The 23,638-nt window shown below is 35.0% G+C and overlaps 1 protein-coding gene across 5 annotated transcripts in view; it reads left to right on the forward strand.

Moving 5' to 3' along the window:
- The window catches only part of acot7 (acyl-CoA thioesterase 7), a 67,342-nt gene that overhangs the window by 11,734 nt on the left and 31,970 nt on the right, over positions 1-23,638 (forward strand). For 2 of the 5 annotated variants that reach the window (XM_052562947.1, XM_052562949.1), the window contains exons 4-8: positions 6,015-6,106; positions 6,766-6,880; positions 7,284-7,298; positions 7,522-7,608; positions 8,572-8,598. In XM_052562947.1, coding sequence (XP_052418907.1) covers positions 6,015-6,106; positions 6,766-6,880; positions 7,284-7,298; positions 7,522-7,608; positions 8,572-8,598 — 336 coding nt within the window. The remainder of the gene's footprint in view (positions 1-6,014; positions 6,107-6,765; positions 6,881-7,283; positions 7,299-7,521; positions 7,609-8,571; positions 8,599-23,638) is intronic. The other 3 variants (XM_052562948.1, XM_052562950.1, XM_052562951.1) reach the window with 3 other exon arrangements.

Here is a 23,638-nt window from a genome sequence, read left to right on the forward strand (position 1 = left end):
GATTATTTGCCCCTAGACTCTGATATAGTTAACATCTAAAGTTAGCACAGTATAAAAGTGCATGTGCATTTACAATGATAATACACATTTTAATCATTAGATGAAAAAGCCTGAGTTAACAATGATTCAATATATAAAACCACCATGATTAAAAAACCTGTTAGCTACGAGATGTTTGTTGCTAAGAGACAAATTGTCAGATATATATATATAGGATCAGAGTGTGACTAGTTCCGTCTACACTGCACAAATTTAAAATGTGAGGTAGTTTATTTAAAAAGCTATACCTTAAAGCTTACCTTTGTTGGTGTAACCTAATCCCTGTTGGGGAATGTTAGATAATATTATAGACAGTAAAATACCAGTCAAACATTTTAAAAGAAGTGTCTTCTGCTCACCAGGGCTACATTTATTTTATCCAACATACAACAAAAACAGCTATATTGTGAAATATTTAATAATTTGAAATAATATTTTTCTATTTTTGAATATATGATTATTTTTGAAAATAATTAGTACTTTAATTCAGAAATAATGCATTACATTGATCAAAAGTAAGAGTATAGACTTTAAAATGTTATAAAGGATTTATATTTCATAAAATGAATGTTCTATTCATCAAAGAATCCTGAAAAAATATATATAATGATAATAATAATGCACACAACTGTTTTCAACATAGACAATAATCAGAAATGCTTCTTGAGCAGCAAATCTCTGAAGGATCATGTGACACTGAAGACTGGAGTAATGATGATGAAAATTCAGCTTTGAAATTACAGCAATGGATTACATTTTATGATATATTCAAACAGAAAACAGTTATTTTGTACCATAAAAATATTCAACAATATTGCAGTTTTTTTTTTTTTAGATACTTCTTTTAAAAACCTTATTTTTTTATATTATATTATATTATATTATATTATATTATATTATATTATATTATATTATATTATATTATATTATATTATATTATATTATATTATTTCCTGCTCTGTCATACACTAGACCTAGATTTTTTCCTCTACTAAATAGTTGAAACTCATGAGGTGGAAATTTTAAAATCCTTTTACAATTAACGTTTTAGATTCTATATTGTATATTAGAAAGATTTTCAGGTTCTGTCTACTTCAGAGCATTTCTGAGTATAAAGCTGTTGAATGGCTGATAGTAAGTCTACATTTTACCATAAAACAATATTCTACAAATGTGAAAATTATATACAGTATATTATTTTATGTCCAGTGAGGAGCTATTCTTATTTTTATTATTTATTTATTTATTTTTTTGCCCATGATTCTTTGCTAGTGGAAAACATGTAAATATCCTGCTGTGTAGAACCATTAGACAAGCTGCTGTGGAAACCAATTAGAGAAGCCATTCTCTCGCCATGGTAGCGGCAGAATCCCTGCATGGTTGTCATAGCAACCGGCTTGTCTGGATGACTTCAACAGAGTGTAAAATGCAAATGCTTTTCCCAAACGCAGTCTGTCAGAATTAATCCTCCTCTTTCTGCTGAATTGATACAGTTCAGTCTTAAATGATTTGTTTTTTGTTCGTAAAATGTAGGAGAATCAGCTCTCATTTATCGGGCATATTAATCTCTGTATTGCAGCCTTGTTACAAATGTCAAAATTGGGTATCAAAATAGGAAGTGTCTGCAGCACCATAACATTAACTCTCTAAGATTACACAGCGTATTGTAGTGTAGGCATTACGAAGAATTCAACACTATTACTATCATTTGGAAAATGTTATGCTTGTTAAACATCAGGATTCACTGTGTTGAAAGGTGACATATTATGTCCTATTTTACAGTATGTATGTAAAGTATCAGGTGTCCCCAGAATGTGTCTGTGAAATGTTAGCTCAAAATACCCCACAGATCATTTATTATATCATTTTGAAAATGCCTATTTTGGAAGCAGAAACACTCTGTTTTCGTGCTTGTTTCTTTAAATTCAAATGAGCTGCTGCTCCTCGTACCTTTTCTAGAATAGGGTTGTGACTTTACAGCTCATCCGTCAGATAACATCCTGAAAACATCCCTGGGCGTGTATTGAATGACTGTGCAGAATGCAGAACTCACTGATGTCTTCACAGACATTTTCAACTTCTCACTTAGTCAGGCTGTTGTTCCCACATGTTTCAAAACTACCACCATCATTCCAGTCCTGAAGAAGCCATCTCCATCCTGCTTCAATGACTACCGTCCTGTTGCACTTACTCCCATCCTCATGAAGTGCTTTGAATGGCTAGTCATGCACCACATCAAGTCTGCCCCCCCACCCCCCTCCCTGGACCCCTTCCAGTTTGCATATCGGTTCAGCCGGTCGACCGATGATGCCATCGCCACTAACGTCCACTCAGCACTCACACATCTGGACAAAAAGGACTCAAATGTCAGAATGCTGTTCATAAACTTCAGTTCAGCATTCAAAACATTCAACATCATCCCTCAACAGCTCATTTACAAACTGATCCAGCTGGGGCTCAACACTTCGCCATGCAACTGGCTGTTGGACTTTCTGACTGGAAGACCTCAGGCAGTACGGGTCAGCAGCAAAACATCCAGCACCATCACTCTGAACACCGGGGCCCCCCAAGGATGTGTGCTGAGCCCCCTCCTCTTCACTCTGCTGACCCACGACTGCACTCTGTCACACAGCTCCAACCTCTTCATTAAGTTTGCGGATGACACAACTGTGGTGGGTCTCATTAGCAACAAAGATAATACAAACTACAGGAGCGAGGTGAGCTGCCTGGCTGGGTGGTGCAGTGACAACAATCGCGACTGTGGAGCGAGTGAACAGCACCAAGTTCCTGGGTGTGCACATCACAGAGGATCTCTCCTGGACCGACAACACTGCAGCACTGGCCAAGAAATCACAACAGAGTCTCTACTTCCTCCACAAACTGAGGAGAGCCAGAGCCCCGCCCCCATCATGTACACCTTCTACAGAGGCACCATCGAGAGCATCCTGTCGAGTTGCATCACTGTGTGGTATGGCGCCTGCAACGCGTCCTGCAGAAAGACTCTGCAACGCATAGTGAGAGCAGTTGAGAAGATGAAAAGCCGCGTTTCCACTGTCGAGCTTAAACCTGGCGTGCTAGTGCATGCCAGGGCCAGCATATGTCATAAAAATATAATAATGATTTTTGTTTGGGAGCTTTTATAAAAATAGAGAGTCTGCGCTGCGCATCATTTCAGAAAGCTAACAGCTATAACACCAGCATTAAAACTTTTTTAAATAAGTTGAGCTCAAAACTCACTTTCAGTCAGCAGCGAGTGTTTGAAATAATGCGATCCGATCCGATGTGGATTATAATCACCATACAAAGCAGAAATATTTTAAGCAATTTAAAAGACTATGCACGCTAAACATTAGCCCTATTAGCCCCACCCGGCCCGCATGTTAAATTATCTTTTGAGTTATCTTTTGAGTCCGAGTTATTCTTGTTACTGGTTTTTGCATAGCACAACTGCTGTTGTGTTTATTGGTGCTTATAAATAGAAATACCTGAGAGAAGATGTCTTTCACTATCGCAAGTTAATGTTGATAAATAGAGAAAAAAATTATACATTTTAAAAATGTCTATAATTTTTTAGTGCATTATAAGAAAAGCAGGGAAAAAAAAAACATTTTAGTGGTGAGTGATATTTAATTTTATTTGCTGGGCTGTTACTGATTTGTAAGATTATTATTCGATTATATAGTTTAAATTATGTACATTATTTTTTGCCTCATTTGATTTTGATTGGCGTGTAACGGTAATTGGGGGGGGGGGGGGCAAATCTGTAGTAGCCCAGGGCCCCACAAAGGCTTAGCGTGGCACGGCATTCATACTCTACAAAAACACAATTTGACAAAAAAAAAATTGCATGTTTATGTTATATATATGTGTGGTAGCAGTATAATATACAGTAAATAAATCAATAATTCCTCTGCTCTCTCCTCTGAGGCTGGGACTAATTAGTATTGTCAATGCAGCCAAAGACAGAACAGTTTGCATGCTTTGCTCAAACTTTTGCCATGGCATTAGGATTGGCACACTGTTATCTCTTGCAAAAACACAGTGGCAGCACTGCAGGTGGAAACGAGAATACATTTTGTGTGCAAAGAAAACAATAATGACTTTATTCAACAATTCTTCTCCCTAGGGCGCTATTATGAATAATATCACGACGCATGGGTGCATGTTTCTCTGCACGTAAACAACGGATGCATTGTGATATTCTCCATAATAGGGCAACGTGAAGGAGAATAATTGTTGAATTGTTGAACAACTGATGTCACATGGACTGTTTTACCAAAGTCCTTACTACATTTCTGGCCCTGGCAACATTTGAGTTGCATTGCTGTCTATGTAGGGTCAGAAAGCTCTTGGATTTCATCAAAAATATCTTAATTTGTGTCTTATGGGTTTTGAACGACATGAGGGTGAGTAATTAATGACAGAATTTTCATTTTTTGGTGAACTTTTCCTTTTAGGGGCAGGAATAGTACAATAATATCCCCTTACCACATCATGAGGGAGCGAAATCTGAGCGGCTCATTTTTTCCCCAAGCTTGCAGAGAAAGGCTTTCTAAAAATGTACTGGGTTGTTCTTTTTCACATTTTCTGGCTTGGTAGATGCAGTGGGGACCTGATTATAGCACTTAAGCATGGAAAAAGTCTAATTTTCATGATACGTAACCTTTAAAATTAATAAATGAATTTATTATTATTATTATTATTTTTATAAATAAATAAAACAGAATATATAAATAATAGGATAAAATAGCCAATTATCACTATTTACTATTCATTATAACTTTGGGCTCACTAAACTCCTAATTTGCTGCTTATTAATAGTTTGTAAGTTAGTTAAGTTAAGTTTACAAATTGGTAGCCCTAAATTATCTAAAATGGTCATGCAGAATAAGACATTAATATGTGCTTTATAAGACCTAGGGAATATGCTAGTGATATGCATGCTAATAAGCACCTAGTTCATAGTGAGAATTGGTCCTTAAAATAGAGTCTTACCAAATATTTTAACATTCTATGTGCGTGCAATCTCTATTAAATTATTTAAAAATGATCATCTAGTTTATGATTGGAAAACTCAAGTGGTCAAGATGAGTAGGAGCCTCTTCTTCCAGCTCTTCTACTTTATGTAAAATGTCACCATAAATCTATCATAATACACAGAGAACATTTTGTTCTCCTGTAATTTAAATTGTTATTATCTTTCAAGTGTGTGAGGATTATTTGAGGGAAATGAAATCTTCACGTCTTGCTAGAAATTAGATTTTAGAACGCAGGATTTCCTTATTTGGTGTTTCATTATCACACTCATTGATAGTTTCATTAATTCAAGCTTTGCCATTCTCTTATGACGCCCTTAATTGTGTACTTATCCGCTCAAACACATGGTTTTTCTCTCTGAAATGTCTCTTGTGTCTAATAAACACAGCCTACCCAAAATAGCCTCACTTGCGCTTCAGAGAGCAAACCATCTTCACTATGAGATGCGATGAGAAGTCTCCATGACAACACCAGAAACTTAGCGGCAACGCATCACTCGCCTAAGAGTTCGTCAGAAGACATGGTCTTTTCCCATGATTGGAAATACTGAACAAATTAATTAATTAATCAATAAAACTCATGTGTAGTGGCACCTGAGATATGAAGATCAATAAGATCTAGTGTTATTACCATTATAACCTTTTATTATTGAAGTCTTGTTCCAGTGGATGTGTGATAACACATAAATGTGGACATGAACTGGGTCTCAAAAATGTAAATTGTTAGTCCAGGAAGTTTTTGTGGCTGTATATACAGGCTGCTCCTGTGCTTTTTGAGTACCTCGGATGTAACACACGTTACAGTTACTCAGGCAGTTACTGTAGCTTTTCTATGTACTTTTTTTAACCTTGAATTACTCTTTATGTATTAAATGCACTGCATTTGAAGAGATTCAAATTCTTTCTGATTATGCTGATATTAGTTATGCATTTTTGTAGGTACCAAAAAATTGACCAACAAGGCAACACTGTGGTATGTCCCACTGTCCCTTCAAAATGTGGACAAAATCATTGAAGTTCCTCCTATTGAGGTAAGAGTCTGTACGTCAATGAACACATTGTCTTTTCTCTAAAGACTGACATTTGAACATTCTATTTGTATCAGTTCAATTTTCAATATCTATTTGTTTCTTATTACTGTCACTATATTTCAACTCCACAATGATTTTTCAAGGTGCATAATGCACCTTAGCTTCATTTCCATTACTTACATTTTACCAGAACCTCTTTATAGACAAGAACTTTGGTAGTTTCCTTCAAACAGTACAACCAGACATTCATCTGTGGTCTCAACTTAAGTGACATGTACTGTATGTGATTTTTCAAATGTCAAGACGTGTCCCAATTTGTGTTTACTTATGGACTATTCTATGCTGTTTTGTAGTAGTATGATTAGTGTATATTAGAAAATTCCAAAAAGAAAAAATGCACTTTACAGGAAATACCCAGATGATGCACTTAAATGTTGGAGACTTTTTTATGTTGGAACTAACTAATTTATAATTCATATACTACATGATATAGTACATTGTGCCTGAGTACATAGTGCATAGTGCGTCATTTGGGACACAGCTCGTGTATTGACAAATAATTTTGCTAAGATTTTCCAACATTTCTCAATATAGTTTCCTTTTTCTTTTTACAAACAAGTTGTTTGTTGTTTAACAGAGTGTGTTTTTGTTCATTCCAGTATTCCAGCCAAGAACAAGAGGAAGCAGGTAAAAAGAGATACGAGGCTCAGAAATTAGAGCGAACAGAGACCAAAGAGAGGAATGGTGAGATCATCATGTCTGTCTCTCTTCCAGGTAACATTTCCACCTTTGTGTCATTACACGTTTATCTACATATAGCAGATGTAAAACATCTCACAAAAAGTAGATTCATGGCAATACCATGGTGGAGTAATGGTATCAGATGGTAATACAGTGGTTCTTTGAAACCATAGTGCTGAATGATTTACATACACATTTACCATTATCTTTAAATGTAATGAGAAGTAAAATGTACTAAAAATGATGTACTGTAAAATATACCATAGTCTTTGTCCAAAAACATAGTATTATCATAGTACACGTCCAGGAAACATCATATTTCCTTGGCCATTTGTAATATTTTTGTTAGGACATTTTATCTTTCATCAGTAAGAGTTTTATGAACAGAGTCTCACCTTTATTTTATTTCATGTTATTTTGCTCTGATGCTGCACAGATAGACAAACAAAAGGTATGTATATATATATATATATATTTTTTTTTTTTTTCTCTATGAAGAACCATGAAGTTTTTTGTCAAATAATGGATAATGAAGAATAAATTGTCTTTTGTGTGTAGCATCAGGAACATATTTATGTATTTATTGCTCAGATAACAAGTTTTTATTTTTTTTTATTTTATTTGCAGATCTTAAGTTTTTATTGTGTTTATTTTCTCTCTCTTTTCTTTCTCAGAGCCCTACACTGTTGCATTTAGTCAGTCAAGTCTGATCCACCTCGTCGGCCCATCTGACTGCACTCTGCATGGCTTTGTACATGGAGGTAATACTTTCAAACTTTTTATGATTATTGCATTAGATTAATACTATTCACATAGTCTGATTCACATTTAGCTCACTTTCATCAGAAATTTGCTGTTTTTTCACACATTTGACAATGTTATCATTGCCTGAAGCACACCAACCAATCTTAGACATCAAACCAGTATTGAACATATGGTTAAACCCTGCTTTAACACAGAAAATATCAGTAGAAGTTTCAAGTTAAAAGTGATCTGCTTCGCCCAAAATTATTGTGTTAAAAATACTTTTGGTATATCAGCTGTCTGTTTGATTTGAAAGATTGAAATTGTATTTTCTTAGGAACCCCTGGTTTATTTACAAGATTAGTTCACCTCCTGAGTCATCTCACTCATGAACATAAGAAAAGCACACGTGTGGTCACAAAACAGTGAACTCACTCTCCAAGAGAGCTTCTTAATGCTGAGTCATATAAAAGAGTTGGTAAAAAAGCACAAAACGTTCATGAGGACCCATCACTAACGCTCAGTCAGACTGTTCTCGTTCATACACAGTGAAAATGTATCTGCTGTAAAAGTATTCTTAGCCTCTAACTTAATCACTAGCGAGTGAAAGCAGTTTATTAGCTAATGGCTTATGGACAGACATTATTTAGTTGCCTTGCGCAGAATTTAGTTGCATTAACTTGCAATGTAGATGGTTGGCTGGAACTACCGCAGCACCATTTATACATGCATGACGAGTAGTCGACTCACTGACCTGAATGAATTACATAAACACAAGAACATCAGAAGCACAGTCCGTGTAGAAACCGAAACAGGGAACGTTTGACACATACAGATAACAAAATGAGTAGTGGTGCATTAGTAATGTGAGATAGGGGAATGAGAAATGGAAGGACCCTGACGTCAGTAAAATAGAGAACCATTTCATATCTTGTCAGTTATTTATATAATCACTTGCATGAATTTTGTTTTTTCCGTAGAGCTGCATTCAAGCCAAAGCATGTCTGGTGAGCACTCAAATTCATATTACATATCCATTTGACGTTTACACCATAATAGAAAACATTTTCACTATTTACAAGCAACTGATACCATTGCATCTTTATACTAACAGAATTTATTTGTACAAAGTCGCATACAATATCATTTTATCTAATGCAGCAAAATTCATATTGAGTGCTTTAACCAATCTGAGTGCTCACAAGAAAAAACGACATCACTCACAGATCAAGTTCAAGTTTATTTGATTCAGATGTGATTGAAAGTAATTGGTTGTAGTGTTTACTTCATTAGTCTGTTTCTGCCAGTTTGACTCATTGAGGTTGATTTGTGGACTGACTGTGAGCAGAAAGGCATTATTGCATTGTCAGGATGAGCAGCCAGTTTTAGTGCTACAAAGGCAATTGACTGTTGCCTATCTAGCAGTTCCCCCTCAAATTCATGCTTGAAGAGTTTAATGGGTACACAATGATCTCCAGGGAGGCAAAAGGGACACTTTCTTCCTCTGAAACTTAATTCACTTGTAGTACAGTGTTATTTTAGATGTGCATTACTATTTTTCTATACTACTTTTCTAATTACTATTACTATAGTTTGATTTTCTCATCTAACTGACTTTTTTGCATCCTTGGAGAAAACACCTTTGCTAGTAACATGAACATCCTACGGTCTTGGGGGTTGATCAGTATAAAACTACCCATCACACCCTAGCATCTGTACAGCAATGCACCAGCAACCACTCGAGAACACTTTATAACAGCAACTGTACAACAGTCATCTACAACTCCTTTTTTATTGATGCCAAAAAAAAACAAAAAAACTAAAGAGCTGTATCCATCATATATGCCCTTTGATCGACTTCAAAGCGCAGTTTTTTTTGTTTTTTTTGTTTTAAGTTTTCATGCAAAAAGTCATGAAAATAATTTCTTTAAAGAAACGTGTGCACAGAATCATAATGTAAAATAAATATAAATTCCAGTTCATTCAAGTTCATTTATTGATCACTCACCACTATAACATTAATCCACCGAACAGTCCTCTATCTCTCTATAGCACTTTATATAATTCACATTCTTTCAAAGCTGCTTCAATAAGTAGGAAAATAACAGGTGCAATCTTCTTAAAATATGTGACAGTCAAATTATGCATAAAAACAGACAGTCATTATTCAGCTCAAGTCAGTTCAGAGTTGATTTAGTTGAGTTTAGTGTCTATTTAAAGATCAAGCTCAATTTAGCTATGAGCAAATCTACAGAAGGCAAAGTTGTATGTAATGTTGTAACTGTATGCAGGAACAATAACAAGTTCATAGCAGGACCAATAGAGAGGACAAAAAATGGTTTGAATAAACTTAATTTCCAGCAGTTATCTGCAAAAATATGAGCCCAAATGCTTTCTCCAGCGAAAAAAAAAAAAAAAAAAAATTCAGAATCAGGAGAAAATTATGCACAGATCAAGCTCCGTTTACAAATAAAAACAGTACAAAACATTTTCAGCAAATTGTTATTTTTTTGGTGAACTATTTTTTTTGGCCAGATTTTTAAAAGATGGCATTACCTACAACAGGAGCTTTAAACAAATGAAAAGTTTTTACAGTATGTTTACTTTCATGTACTTATAGTGCACTTACAGTGTATTTATCTAAGAAAGTTCTGGTAACACAAGGTAACTACATGGGGTAGGGTTAGGTTTAGGGGTAGGTTCAGGGTTAGTACCTTGTTATTACCTAGTTATTGTAATTACTATAATAAGTACATAGTATGTACATGAGGAACAGGACTGTAAAATAAAATGCTGTTATTTTCTTACAGCTAATAATATATGAACAATTCATAAATTGTTTCAGAAGTGAAGCAAGAAAGTTAAATTACATTATGTTTTTTTTCTTCTTGATTCACCAGTGCATGTTGTAAGTAATGTGCACTGGTGAATCAGACACAATAGGGTGGTAAATGAAATAGAAACAAATGTTAATTGATTTGATGTTGACGTCAAAAGGAAAAAAAATGTAGATCTATTTAGAGCACTCATTTGGGGAGAAACACTGATTTGAAAGGTCCAGTTTTAATGTCATACAATGTCTGCTCGAAATACGAAATCTTTATCTAACACTTTCAGAAGATTTCTTTGAACGTTTGGTATAGTGAGCTGTGAAACTTTGTTTTCTCCTAGATTAGACACACTTCTTCCTCTTCTGTACTAGGCTTGTAGCATCTCTAACCTCCTCAAAGTGGCTGTGTGTGTGTGTGTGTGTGTTTGTGTGCAAGTTTGTGCACCAGTAAAAACATCAGGGATAATGAATGGCTCAATTACACAAACTTATTATTCTGCTAACAAGGAACGTTCAAGATAGAAAACAGTAAAAAGCCTCCTGGCTGAGCTGGATCCATCAACAGCAAATGTTTGTTTTTATCGTCTCCCGCACTCATCTTTCCCCTACTGTTTCTGGCTAATGATGTTCTTGAGGATGGAATAATGGAGACTGAAATTGATCTAATTCATTTGCCCTTGCTGAATACAGAAGATTGGTTCAAGACAAATTGAGCCATACTGAGGTAATTCTGTTAATGGTTAGTAGAAAAAGACAGGAGAGGTGACTCCAGGGGTGGCAGTTTAATTTTTACGTAAGATGATAAAGTGAGATAATAAAGTGATTTGAGTCATAAAGTTAGAGTTGAATGAAGGTCAGGGAATAAGCAAGTGAAACCTATTTCAGGGTGTAAATGAGTTTAAATGTATGTTAACAGCACCGTTAAAATGATGATGATTTAGTGTCGGATGGGCTTTTGCGTCACTCAACAAACTTAGTTTTCTTAAAGGAGACGTATGCAGTTTTTCAAGTGTAAAAATACTTAAAGGAATACTCCATCCCAAAATGTACATTTTGTCCCTATTTACTCACCCTCATGTCAGAATATGACTTTTATTCTTCAGATGAACATGGATGAAGCGTTAATAGAAAAAATATTCATACATATAATGCAAATGATAAGGAATAATGTGTAAACCCAAATAGTTAAGACACCCTAAAATAAAGTGTTACCAAAAAGGATAATATGTTAAGCTTTTTAAGCTATAAACCATTCATTTCTAATAATGTTTTTTTTTTTTTTTTTTTTTACTTTGTCCAATGTCTGTTTCACTTCAGGAGGTATGACTGATAAAATGTCTAGTATTAAACTTGTACAATCATGAGAATAGAGTGCTGCATTGATGACCCTTTTTCAAAACCTGTAAACGAGGAAGCATTTAGTACTTTCAGTTTATTTTTACAGCATGAAGAGAAAATATGTCATATATATTGACATATATGTCATTTTACAAAGCAAAATAAAGGGTACAAAAACAGGCTTCAATTTCTGGTTTTCTTTTCTTTTTTCTTTTTGTGCTTTTATGTAAAACTGCAGTAAAATAAATATAATAAAAGATACCAGTGTTAAATAATAATAACGGGTATCAAAATATTAGTGCTGTCAATCGATTAAATATTTAACTAATTAATCACATTTTTACATTTAATCTCCAAATTATGTAAAAACAGCATAAAGATGTTATATTTTAAATATGTTTTTGCTTCTTATTAAAAGTTAGTAAGGTAGTTGTTAAGTGTAGGTATTGGGTAGGATTAGCGATGTGATGCAGAATATGAGCTTTATAAGCACTATGTTAATAATAGGCATTCTAATAAGCAAATATTAAATAGTGAAAATTGGTCTATAGTGTTACCAAATTTTTGTAATGTGTTTACTGAAAAAAAAATGTCACAAATCACACAGTTAACACTTTAATTGTGGCAGCCCAAAAAATATTTACAAATATAACACAGTAACTGATTTTAATATAGTTTATTAGCATATACTCTTGATACATATAGGTCAGAATTTAGTTGGTTTAGGTGCTTTTTTCTTTTCTTTTCTTTTTTTTTTTTTGATTGAAAGACAGTTCAATCAGTCCCATGAGCAGTGCAGTGCAAGAGAAAATAAAATAACACATTCCCCCCCAAGCTCTCTATCACAGCTGTGTCTGTATGCAAGGACGTTTGGCGTACACACACATGCACACACACTCGCTCTCTGCCTTCACCGTCTGTTTCCACGTCTGCTTTTCCCCATTGCGCATGATGAAAGCAGACCAAAGCTACTGAATGGATATCTAAAGGATCAGAGACGGGCTGTTTATCAGAGGGAAGAGGGAGGTCCTTGGGTTTGTGCCTGACCCTTGGCAACCTCTGTTGCTCGACACAAAGCAATATGACAGCTGTGATTTCCCTCTTTGATATGGAACTGTCCTTTCCCCTCCATCTCATTTCCTTCTTAATAGTATTTATCTCATTCATAACTTGTCTGGAATTCAAATTAATCATTTTACTTTAGTTCAAGATGCATTTTTTCCACTTTCCTGTGCTGTTAAAAGAACAGTTCATGTAGAAATGAAAAGTCAATTATCTGATCTTCATGTTGCTCCAAACCTGTATGCTGTTATTATTATTTTTTTTCTAATGAATATAATAGGAAAGATTTTGAAGAATATTCTGTTCTTAGTGACCAGCTGTGAAGCTCTAAAAATATTGGGTTGGGGGGGGGGGTGTCAATAACACCCAATTCTCACTATTAACTAGTTGTTGATTAGCATACATGATTATTAACATATGGGCTGCACATATTCTACACGACCATATTCTACATTCATAATCCTATTCTAAAAACTAAACTCAGTCAATAAACTCAGTGTCAAGGGGGGGCTTGAGGGGCTAGCCCCACCTATGATGTGATTTTAAACACAGGAAGCAATCTAAGCGAATGCGATTGAAACAATTCTCTACAGGAGGCCTTTATGCAAAAAATCATAACACCAGTAATTTATCCATATGACTTGTGAAAGCAATGTGACATACAGCTAAGTATCGTGACCCATACTAAGAATTCGTACTCTGCATTTAACCCATCCAAAGTGCAAACGCACAGCGGTGAACACACACACACCGTTAACATTTTATGCTGCGGCGCCCGGGGAGCAGTTGGGGGTTTGGTGCCTTGCTCAAGGGCACCTCAGTCGTGGTATTGCCGGCCTGAGACTCAAACCCTCAACCTTAGGGTTAGGAGTCAAACTCTCCAACCACTAGGCCATGACTTCCCCTAGCTCATACTGTATGAGTGGGAAGAAAAACTTGAAATTTACTGAAAGTCTTCATTTATGTCATAATAAAAAAAATGCAGATCTAAAAACCAATGCCGAACAATGTCATTTTCAATTAGATTAAAAAAAATTTAAATTGGAAATGCTAATTTGAATAAAAATTACAACAACATACAGGAATTTGAATTGAAATTGTGGGATTTACTGAATTATAGTTCAAAGAAATCCAACAGGTATTTTAATTTTGGCAAATGAAGTGTACATTGTACTTTAATCTATAGTCTGTCTGCCTGCAAGTCAAAATTCAGAGTTGTCTTGAACTTTTATGTAATTAAAAACCAACGGTAACCATTTATGGTTACAATTTACAATTTATGGTTACAATTGGTCACACTTCATTTTAAGGTCCAATTCTTGCTTTTAATAAACCACTAACTGTGACTTTTACCCAGTGTTGGGGGTAACGAGTTACAAAGTAACGGATTACAGTAACTATATTACTTTTTTGGGTAATGAAGTAAAGTAACGCATTACACCACTAATATTGGTAACTACACTACTTTACTAGACTATAGTAACGTGCTTTCCCACGTTACACATGCCGTGTTTGCCTGTGTGTAAAGTTCTGGGTAACGATTGATCTTAGCACTTAAGAGTGTTTTCTACGAGTAATTTTGCGATCATTCGTTATTGTTTGATGTGCGTTTCCCAACATTGCACATAAAGCAATCACACAGCTGTGCTTCAAGTGCTACGTAGGAGTCGCTCTCCGTTTGTCAAGTGCTGAAAAGTCATCTTATAGACAGTTTCATCTGGCGCACATGCCTGACCCTAAGTTAAAAAAAAAAAAAAAAAAAATGGAATCCAGAAAAATTCAAACGGAAATCGGAATTTAGAAAAAATCCGTAAAGAAATTTAAAACAGTAAAGTAATAAGTAGTGAAGTTACTTTTCAAATGCAGTAACTAGTAAAGTAATCTCATTACAATTTACAGAAGTAACTAGTAACTAATTACATTTTTTGAGTAACTACCCCAACACTGCTTTTACCTCAACAAACTTCTAATTTGCTGGTACTTGTTAAAGTATTAGGTAGGATTAGGGATGTAGAATATGGTCATCCAAAATAAGTACTAATAAACAGCCAATGTGTTTATAATAAGCATGCCAATAAGCATCTTTCAATTATAAATAATTTAATTCAATAAAATTGTATTTGTATAGCGCTTTTTACAATACAAATTTACAGGAAATTCTGTTTCTAAAATGCCAGACCACCCCCCACCACCCCCCACAAAAAGGCATGGTTTTGGATAAACATAAAGGTGATTAAATGATGACAGATTTTTCACTGTGGGTGGGCTGTTCCTGTAGGACACTTTCTGTGTCATTTATTGCTCAAATAAACAGAAAAAAATGATGTTGCTTTAAACTAAACTTTTGAATTAAAGGGTAAGAAATGGGGATGTGCTTAGGTTCCTGCGAGTGAAATGTGGGGGCTGAGAGAAGATTTAAAAAATTCAGAGCTCATATGACCTTGCTATGTGACAGGTTGTTATGAATAGCAGCTGTCTTGTGTAGGCATTGCGTGTGGGATCATGTTTTCTCATCTTTTAAAGGTATGGTAGAATCTTAATCTGTCATCCTACATGGCCACAGTACACAGATCAGAGTCTCAAGCACTTTATAGTCAGATGTTACACTTTTGTTGGCTGACCAAAAAAAAAATAAAAAAAAGGGGGTGGGGGGTTGGGAATGACTGCTCTAACTGATTAAATAAAAAGAACATTTTATTTAGTGTATTTATAGACATTATTTTGTTTAGAGTAGAACTGAAGTGAAATTGGAGAGAACTCATGAAGCAAAGCTAATTAATCAGCACTGTGTTGTAAACTGCACTGTCACCACTCAAGCATGCATATTTTAAATGTGAACATGACTACTAAACAAGTCTTTTAAAGGGGTCATAACATTTTCAGCGAAATTCAATAATGAATTCTAAAGTAGTGTATCTTGCACTTTTTCATTTAAGTGTACTGCTATATGAACAAAAGTGCAATAACATTTGGTTTGAAAACACTTTAAGCAAATAAGGCGTTGTTTTTACAGCAGTATTCCTTTTACATAGCAGTTAAAATATTTATCGTAAATCTCTACTTACAACATTAATGTAATCAAATGTAATATATTACCAAAGCTATTTGCCACTGCAAGGGCATTCATGTTTTTTATGGATAGTTTGTTATAGAAAAGCAAGTTATGCTCAGAGTCCAGAGCCTCGATCATTACATTCTAACAGGCATCTTTCAATTAGAGACCTGCAATTAGAGAAAAAGTTTACATTGCTGTTGCAGATGAAATATAACACAAATAACATGAAATAAATATTTTTACCAGGTTAAATGTTGATTATTAATAACTCAAACCCTCTATCCTCTTACTTAAATATTGGTCATGCGCATCAAACATGTTTGTAGTTTTTAACACTTTTTGTTCGTGTTTGTAGTTCTCAACCATATTATTTGTCAAAGTGCAATGGATTGTGAATTTCCTCCAGCCGAGCTCAAGCAGGAATGATTATAGAGTGCAGACAGGTTACATCCATCACAGATCAAGTGTGAGTGTGTTTATATCTGTGTGTTACTCAGAAAGAAAGGCTGTGTGCCAATATGGCACTTTTGTATTTGTAGTAAGGCAGTGGGAGTCTTTAGTAGATATTAAACTACTAAATATGTTAAAGGAGTATTCTGGGTTAAATACAGCTGTGGACAGCAACCATTGTACGAATGAAAAATGGCTGAACAGTGATACACTTATGCTTAGTGAACAAGCGTGCAGCACTGCAAGTTAATGTTTAAAATATACAAAAAGTGTTTGCAAGATCACAAACATTAAAAGATTGATGCAAATAGATTAATAAAAAAATATATATATTTTTGCAGTCATTCACCAACTCATCTTTACAATTCAAATAACACACATAAGCTTCACATCATAAGCTTAACCCTTTGGTCTTCTATTGTATGTATATTACTGTGCATGGTTTGAGGGTGGTTTAGAGGTTCCCTGCATTTAGCATGGATTTGTGGAACAAACACACATAGTTCAGACATCATTTGTTCACCTTCATGTCATTCCGACGCTCTAATGTTTTTTATGTAACACAAAAGAAAAAACTTCTAATTATGTTCTCACTGCTCTTTTCACATGCCATTTTATACTATTGACAGTATCTTGTATCTTGACAGAAGTGGTTATTGTAAACTGCCACTGTATGCAACGAGGTGAGTCTGTAAAGATGCTATAAAAATTAGCTTTTGTGTTTTATCAGTGCTGTTAAATGGGTTTGAAAGGTCAAAGTAATCGACTAATAGGTCAAATACTGACTCTTTGTGTCCAGGTTAAAATTTGTGTCACCCTTAGACATTCTTTTGACTATAAGTAAATTTCCAACTACATGTCAACTAGCAGTCATTAGTATTATTAGTCTGTCTGCTTAATATCTGCTAACACTTTATTTTGATGATTTATCCAAAAGATATTATGATTATAAGTAACTTTGCAAGACATGTTGTCTTTTATTGTGTTTATAAAGTGTTTATTAATCTTAGTTAATGGGTAATACTTCAGTATAGGAACAAATTCTTACTATTAACTAGTTGCTAGTTAGCATGCATTAATAAAATATTGGCTGTTTATTTGTACTTATAAAGCATATATTCTGTATGACTATTCTACATCCCTAATCCTACCCAATACCTAAACGTAACACCTTCCTTACTAGCTATTAATAAACAGAAAATTAGAAGTTTATTTCTGGCAAAGGTTGTAGTTAATGGTTTGTTACTCAAGAGAATTGGAACTTAAAGTGTGACCAAAAGTTGTATCTATGTTTATATAGTTTATGTCATTTAATGCACCTGATCTAATATGGACTTGAATATTTAACATGAGGTATTCAACATCCACAAGTGAATCACTATGACTCACGAAGGATTTAAATGAAATAAAGCTGTTGATGCAAGCTGCTATGCTAACTAGCAGCTGGAAATACCCACAGAGCACAAATATACAGGATTTTATTTTCCTCTTTTGAGCATGTGCGAAAATATCCCACAACCTATTTCTATGGTAACACTTCATTGCAAAGCCATTTTAATTAATTCATTTTTATTTATTTTTATTTTACCTTTATGATTACAAGAAAAAGAGAGTGTGTGCTATACTTTGATGTAAACAGATAGTTGATTTTGCTGTTGGTAGAGTTGTTTTTGTAAGTAGACCTAAAATAGTTTGAAATGTTGTGGAGAGAGACAAAAGCAGAGCATCTAGAGTACAAACTGAAGAGGAATATTTCATCATCTATCATGGTGGCTCTAGGCTCAGCCTGTTCAGAGGAAAACATTTGGGTAATCGTCACAAGAAATCTAATCATTGAAGCACTTGCTAGCAGCAAACGCTCTTCTGGGATTGGCTTTCTAACTGCTGTTTTTCCATTGAGCACCCAGTTCTCCTTCTCAGATCTAGAGCAAACTTACATCATTCTTTGACGGCACAGTTATAGCAACCTTAGGTTTGCTTGCCATTATTTTCATTTGCACACAGGCAAATATTCAGTTTGGAAGCCTCTTTCTGACTGAAAAGAGTGCAGTCTTGCTGATGTTGAACCATTGTCAAGTTTTTTTCTTTGTTATAAAAAAAGCAGCAAACGACATAATTATGTATAGTTAGGATATCAAATTAAAAAGACACATTGTCTCTTAAAAAGAAGGAATTTTTTTTTGGTCTGTCAAATTAGACATGCCAACATAATATAGCCAGGCAATATTAATTGAGGTCATGGTATTGCTTATTCATTTATAAAATTGTCAGTTTTCCTGTTCAGTCCATACGCTAGTAATTTAGTAGATTGTAGACCACGGGCTATTTATCAGGGTTATTTATCAGCCAAGACCCCCCCCCCCCAAAAGGTATGTCTTAAAGCAGGCGGTAGATTGTGCTGGTCATTATAGAAATGAGATGTTGTGTCTGTGTTCTTTAATGAGCGCATTGTCAGTAAATCACCCACAGAATTTTCCCCTCCCATTGGTTCTTTTATGGAATTGCGCTCTATTGCTAAACTCGCCCTATTTAATTAATAATTGGCAGTGTCCTCTTTATTTATTTAACATACAGTAGATTGTGTTGTGTTGGCACTTACTGTCCAATGTAAAATCTGTATTCTGTTGCGAAACTGTTGGTTCACAAATTCTGAATTACTCAATTTCAGTCTGAAGACAGACATTATTACTGACTGTGCCACCAGGCTTAGATTAATTTTTCTATGCAAATCAGCTGATAGAAATCATTCTGACTGACAATTATGGAGGCATATAAATAACTCCTGGAAAAAAGAGAAGCAGGTTTCAAATGTCGCTTCCATAATTCAGCTGTAGTGGTGAAAACTCTCTGCCCATCATGAGAGTGAGTCAGCTTGACTTTCATTTCACCTTACCAAAGGCAGATGGAGACGGATAGAGAGAGCTTTCATGAATTTAAATAACTGTAATGCACAGTCGCACTGTTCTTAATACTGAGTTATCCTTATGACACTTAAAAAAATCGAAAGAAATGCTTGTATTTATGTTTATTCCTGGATTTTTGTTTTTTTGTTTTTTGCTTTTCATGTATTTATTTTTACAAACACTTATAACACGAGTTCATTCTTTGCCCTACAGTTATTATCCTATTCATTTGCTAGCGTTCATGTTCACTCATAAGCCGCATATCATATCAAATGTCTCTGTGCACAGCACAGAAAATGCATCTTGATACCAGGCCCTTAGGGGATTTGAGCGAATTATCATGCAATGGACTATACACCTGTTAAAATTGAGCCTTTTTAATTTTACTTGGATTAATTGTTTACATCTGATAAAAGTTGTGATTTTAATATGGGTGTTGTAGACTTTTTATATCCCCCTTAGATTTGTGTCAGATGAAAAAAAAAAAAAAAAAACATGAATAGTTTGTAACTCAAGGTAGACAAGGATGACAGTGTTAAACCACACTTGTATATGGTGTGAATGCTAGCAAAAGGAGACAAAACTCATATCCTTAAGTTCAAAATGGCCCCTTTTATGACACTCGTGCAAAACCTCAGCAGCCATTTCATGCTTCTCCCATATTTTAACACCACTGCACATCCAGAGATGACGCTTTCTCACTAGTTGTGATTTGTGAAGAAGCTTTGCCACAAATTGTCAAGAGAGAGTTTTTTGAGGTTGGAGTGCACTTTCAGTGCCATGTGTAAATTGAGGGAATCTCACTTGGAGATGAGAGTCCCCAGGGTCCATCTCTAATACCAGCTCATACTGTGATCCAGAGTAGTCAAGTCTCTGCCTGTTTGGTGTCAAGGGAGCTTACAAAACATGCACTGGTGCTATGAATTACACGTCATCCTGGTATAGAAATATTCCAAGAAGTGTTATACTGTTCTATATCTGTGCTATCTGCTGACCCTCTCACTAAATTAATCATCTGTTCTGAGGGTTTTTGTTGCTTTTCTACTGTATAGGGTTATAATGTTTTGATGAAAATAATTTTTTACTACAATATTAGTTATTATGTTATGTGCCCTCTAGAAGCTTGCGTTCTGCAAGTGAAGGTTGCTTGATTGTGCCATCCCAAAGAAGCACAAAGTCACTTTTACGGACTTTTAAATTAAATGTTCCCTCCTGGTGGAATGACCTCCCCAACTCAATCCAAGCAGCTGAGTCCTTAGCCATCTTCAAGAATCGGCTTAAAACACATCTCTTCCATCTTTATTTGACCCTCTAATTTAAACACTCACTATTCTAATTCTATTCTTAAAAAAAAAAAAATGTTCAAGACTTTCTAATCTTTTTGTATTCTATTTTCCTTTCATTTTTATTCTTATTCTATTCTATTATATTCTTATTCTATTCTTTTTATTTATTATATTATTTAAAAGCCCATGCTACGTGTACTGCGTTTAACCTAACTGAGACTTGTTATAGCACTTATATATCGTTGCTCTTTTGTTGTTTTTGATTGCTTCCATTGTCCTCATTTTTAAGTTGCTTTGGATAAAAGTGTCTGCTAAATGACTAAATATATTATGCAACATCTAATGTCCTTACAATGATCTAAGGGTCATTACAAAGGAAACATTTGTGTGCTGTGTTCCCATGATATACTACTGACATACATAAGATACTTATTCACATTATTTGATACATTTTATGTTTAGCATGAAATGTAAAACAAAATTCCACAGTACACTGAACTCTTTTATTTCAAAAAAGCAATGGAAATCATGTTTTCCATGATATGACCCCTTTATCCCTCAGGTCCATGAACAATGGAAATGGTCGTTAAAGGCCTTTATATCACAAACAGTCTGCTTCCATTCATCTCTGTTCAGATGATTTACCTCAGGCCAGATATTTTTCAAAGCTTGGCAGCATATATTTCATATATTTTCTGAGTTAGTGGCTATATTTAGCAGTCTTACACCTAGCGACTTCCATGAGCCGACTGTTCATACCATTTCAGCTTCTCAGCAGTTAGTAAAATATTAGCTAAGCATTTTATTAGATACGTTGGTTGATACATCATCGAATTTAGCAAAATTATAAGGCAGCACTGCATGTATTTTTGAGGAAAAGACAACCCCACAATACTTTGCAACAGTCAGATTTATTTATTTATTTTATGTTCTTTCGCATGTTTGAAAATTTGGTGTGAATAACTATGCAATACTTGGATAACCATGCAAAACTGGTATAACTCGAATCACCATATATTTTGTTGACAACTATGGCTACCACTTTTATTGGCTCACAGTAGCATGAGCTTTCCGAAATTCAGGTGTGCCTTTGACTTTGGACTTGCAGTTTCATAAATTTAAGAAATTACAGATTTGATTTTTAATTAGCTTTTAAGTTGGCACATTTAAATGTATATCGATCAGTATTTGTACAATTTGTACAAAGACCTTCTTGCTGCATTTCAAAAACATGATGTAATTGTTCAGATTTCCTCAAAAACATATGTTAAAACATACACTCACTGGCCACTTTATTAGGTACACATGTTCAATTGCTTGGTAAAACAAATTGCTAATCATCCAGTCACATGGCAGCAACTCAGGCATCTAGATGTGGTGAAGACACCTTGCTGAAGTTCAAACCGAGCATCAGAAAGGGGAAGAAAGGGGATTTAAGTGACTTTGAACGTGGAATGGTTGTTGGTGCCAGATGGGCTGGTCTGAGTATTTCAAAAACTGCTGGGATTTTCATACACAACCATCTCTAGTACCAGGGAATGGTCCGAAAAAGAGAAAATATCCAGTGAGCGGCAGTTGTGTGGACGAAAGTGCCTTGTTGATGTCAGAGGTCAGAGGAGAATGGACAGACTGGTTAGAGATGATAGAAAGGCAACAGTAACTAAAATAACCACTCGTTACAGCCAAGATATGCAGAATACCATCTCTGAACACACAACACGTCGAACCCTGAAGCAGATGGGCTACGGAAAGCAGAAGACCACACCGGGTGCTGCTCCTGTCAGATAAGAACAGGAAACAGAGACTACAATTCACAAAAGTTATAGAATATTAGAAGATTGGAAACATTTTGCTTGGTCTGTTGAGTCTTGATTTGTGCTGCAACATTCATATGGTAGGGTCAGAATTTGATGTAAAGAACATGAAAGAATGCATCCATCCTGCCTTGTCTAAACAGTTCAGGCTGTTGGTGGTGTAATGGTGTGGGGGGTATTTTCTTGGCACACCTTGGGCCCCTTAGATTGGTTTCTTGAACATGATAATAAGTTCACTTTACTCAAATGGCCTCCACAGTCTCCAGATCTCAATCCAATAGAGCAGTTTTGGGATGTGGTAGAACGGGAGATTTGCATCATGGATGTAGAGATGACAAATCTGCAGCGACTGCATATTACTGTCATATCAATATGGACCAAAATCTCAGAGGAATGTTTCCAACACCTCGTTGAATCTATGCCACAAAGAATCAAGGCAGTTCTAAAGGCAAAAAGGGGTCCAGCCTGGTACTAGCAAGGTGTACTTAATAAAATGGCCAGTGAATGTATTATATTGTATATTCAGTGCAAGATACATCATCGACTTCAAAGCAACAGTTCATCCAAAAATGACATTTCGGGCATTATTTGCTGTCATCTAGAAATTCACACAAAGCAACATTTTTTTATAATTTTTTCATTCACTGACAATCCTCCCTATTTATTGCAGCTCTCAAATGTTATTCACCACAATCTACATTCAGACTTGCATGTAACGTTCCTGTACAGCACTTGGAAGAAGTGTTGTAAAGTGTTGAATCTGAATGCAAGCCAAATTAAATTTCAGAGCCTAGGCTAATTAGACAAAAATGAAGAAATAACAATTTATAAACTTATCTATGTTTATCATACAACCCTATTGCAATGGGTTTGGACAGTGAAATAGTGAAATGTCCAAGTCATACAGATATTGTGATAAGTGATAAGTGGTCTGATTCTCCTGAGACTGCTGGTGACCTGTTAGGAGAGATGTAGAATTCATAAAGCACTAAACTTTTTCCCAAGCGTGTGCTATGCAATTGATATTATTATAGCAGTAATCATGCTACATCGTTTGATGCTTTATTGTAATTTTCTGTCATATAACATCATGTTTTGCATTTCACTGGCAAATGGGTATTTATTTGTGAAGATAGCAATGCCATATCAGCCAAAACGACACTGATAATGAAGGATGGTAATGAAATTGACTCTCCGCTATTAGCTTACATTAGCTTATATTTCCTGCTGCTGTTATGTGCAGATATTATGCTGTTAGTTTTTTTTTTTTTTTTGGCTTTAAATTATATAATTTAAAGGGATAGTTCAC

The sequence above is a fragment of the Carassius gibelio genome, chromosome B8 (genome assembly GCF_023724105.1).
Source record: "Carassius gibelio isolate Cgi1373 ecotype wild population from Czech Republic chromosome B8, carGib1.2-hapl.c, whole genome shotgun sequence".
In the NCBI taxonomy this organism is placed as follows: Eukaryota; Metazoa; Chordata; class Actinopteri; order Cypriniformes; family Cyprinidae; genus Carassius; species Carassius gibelio.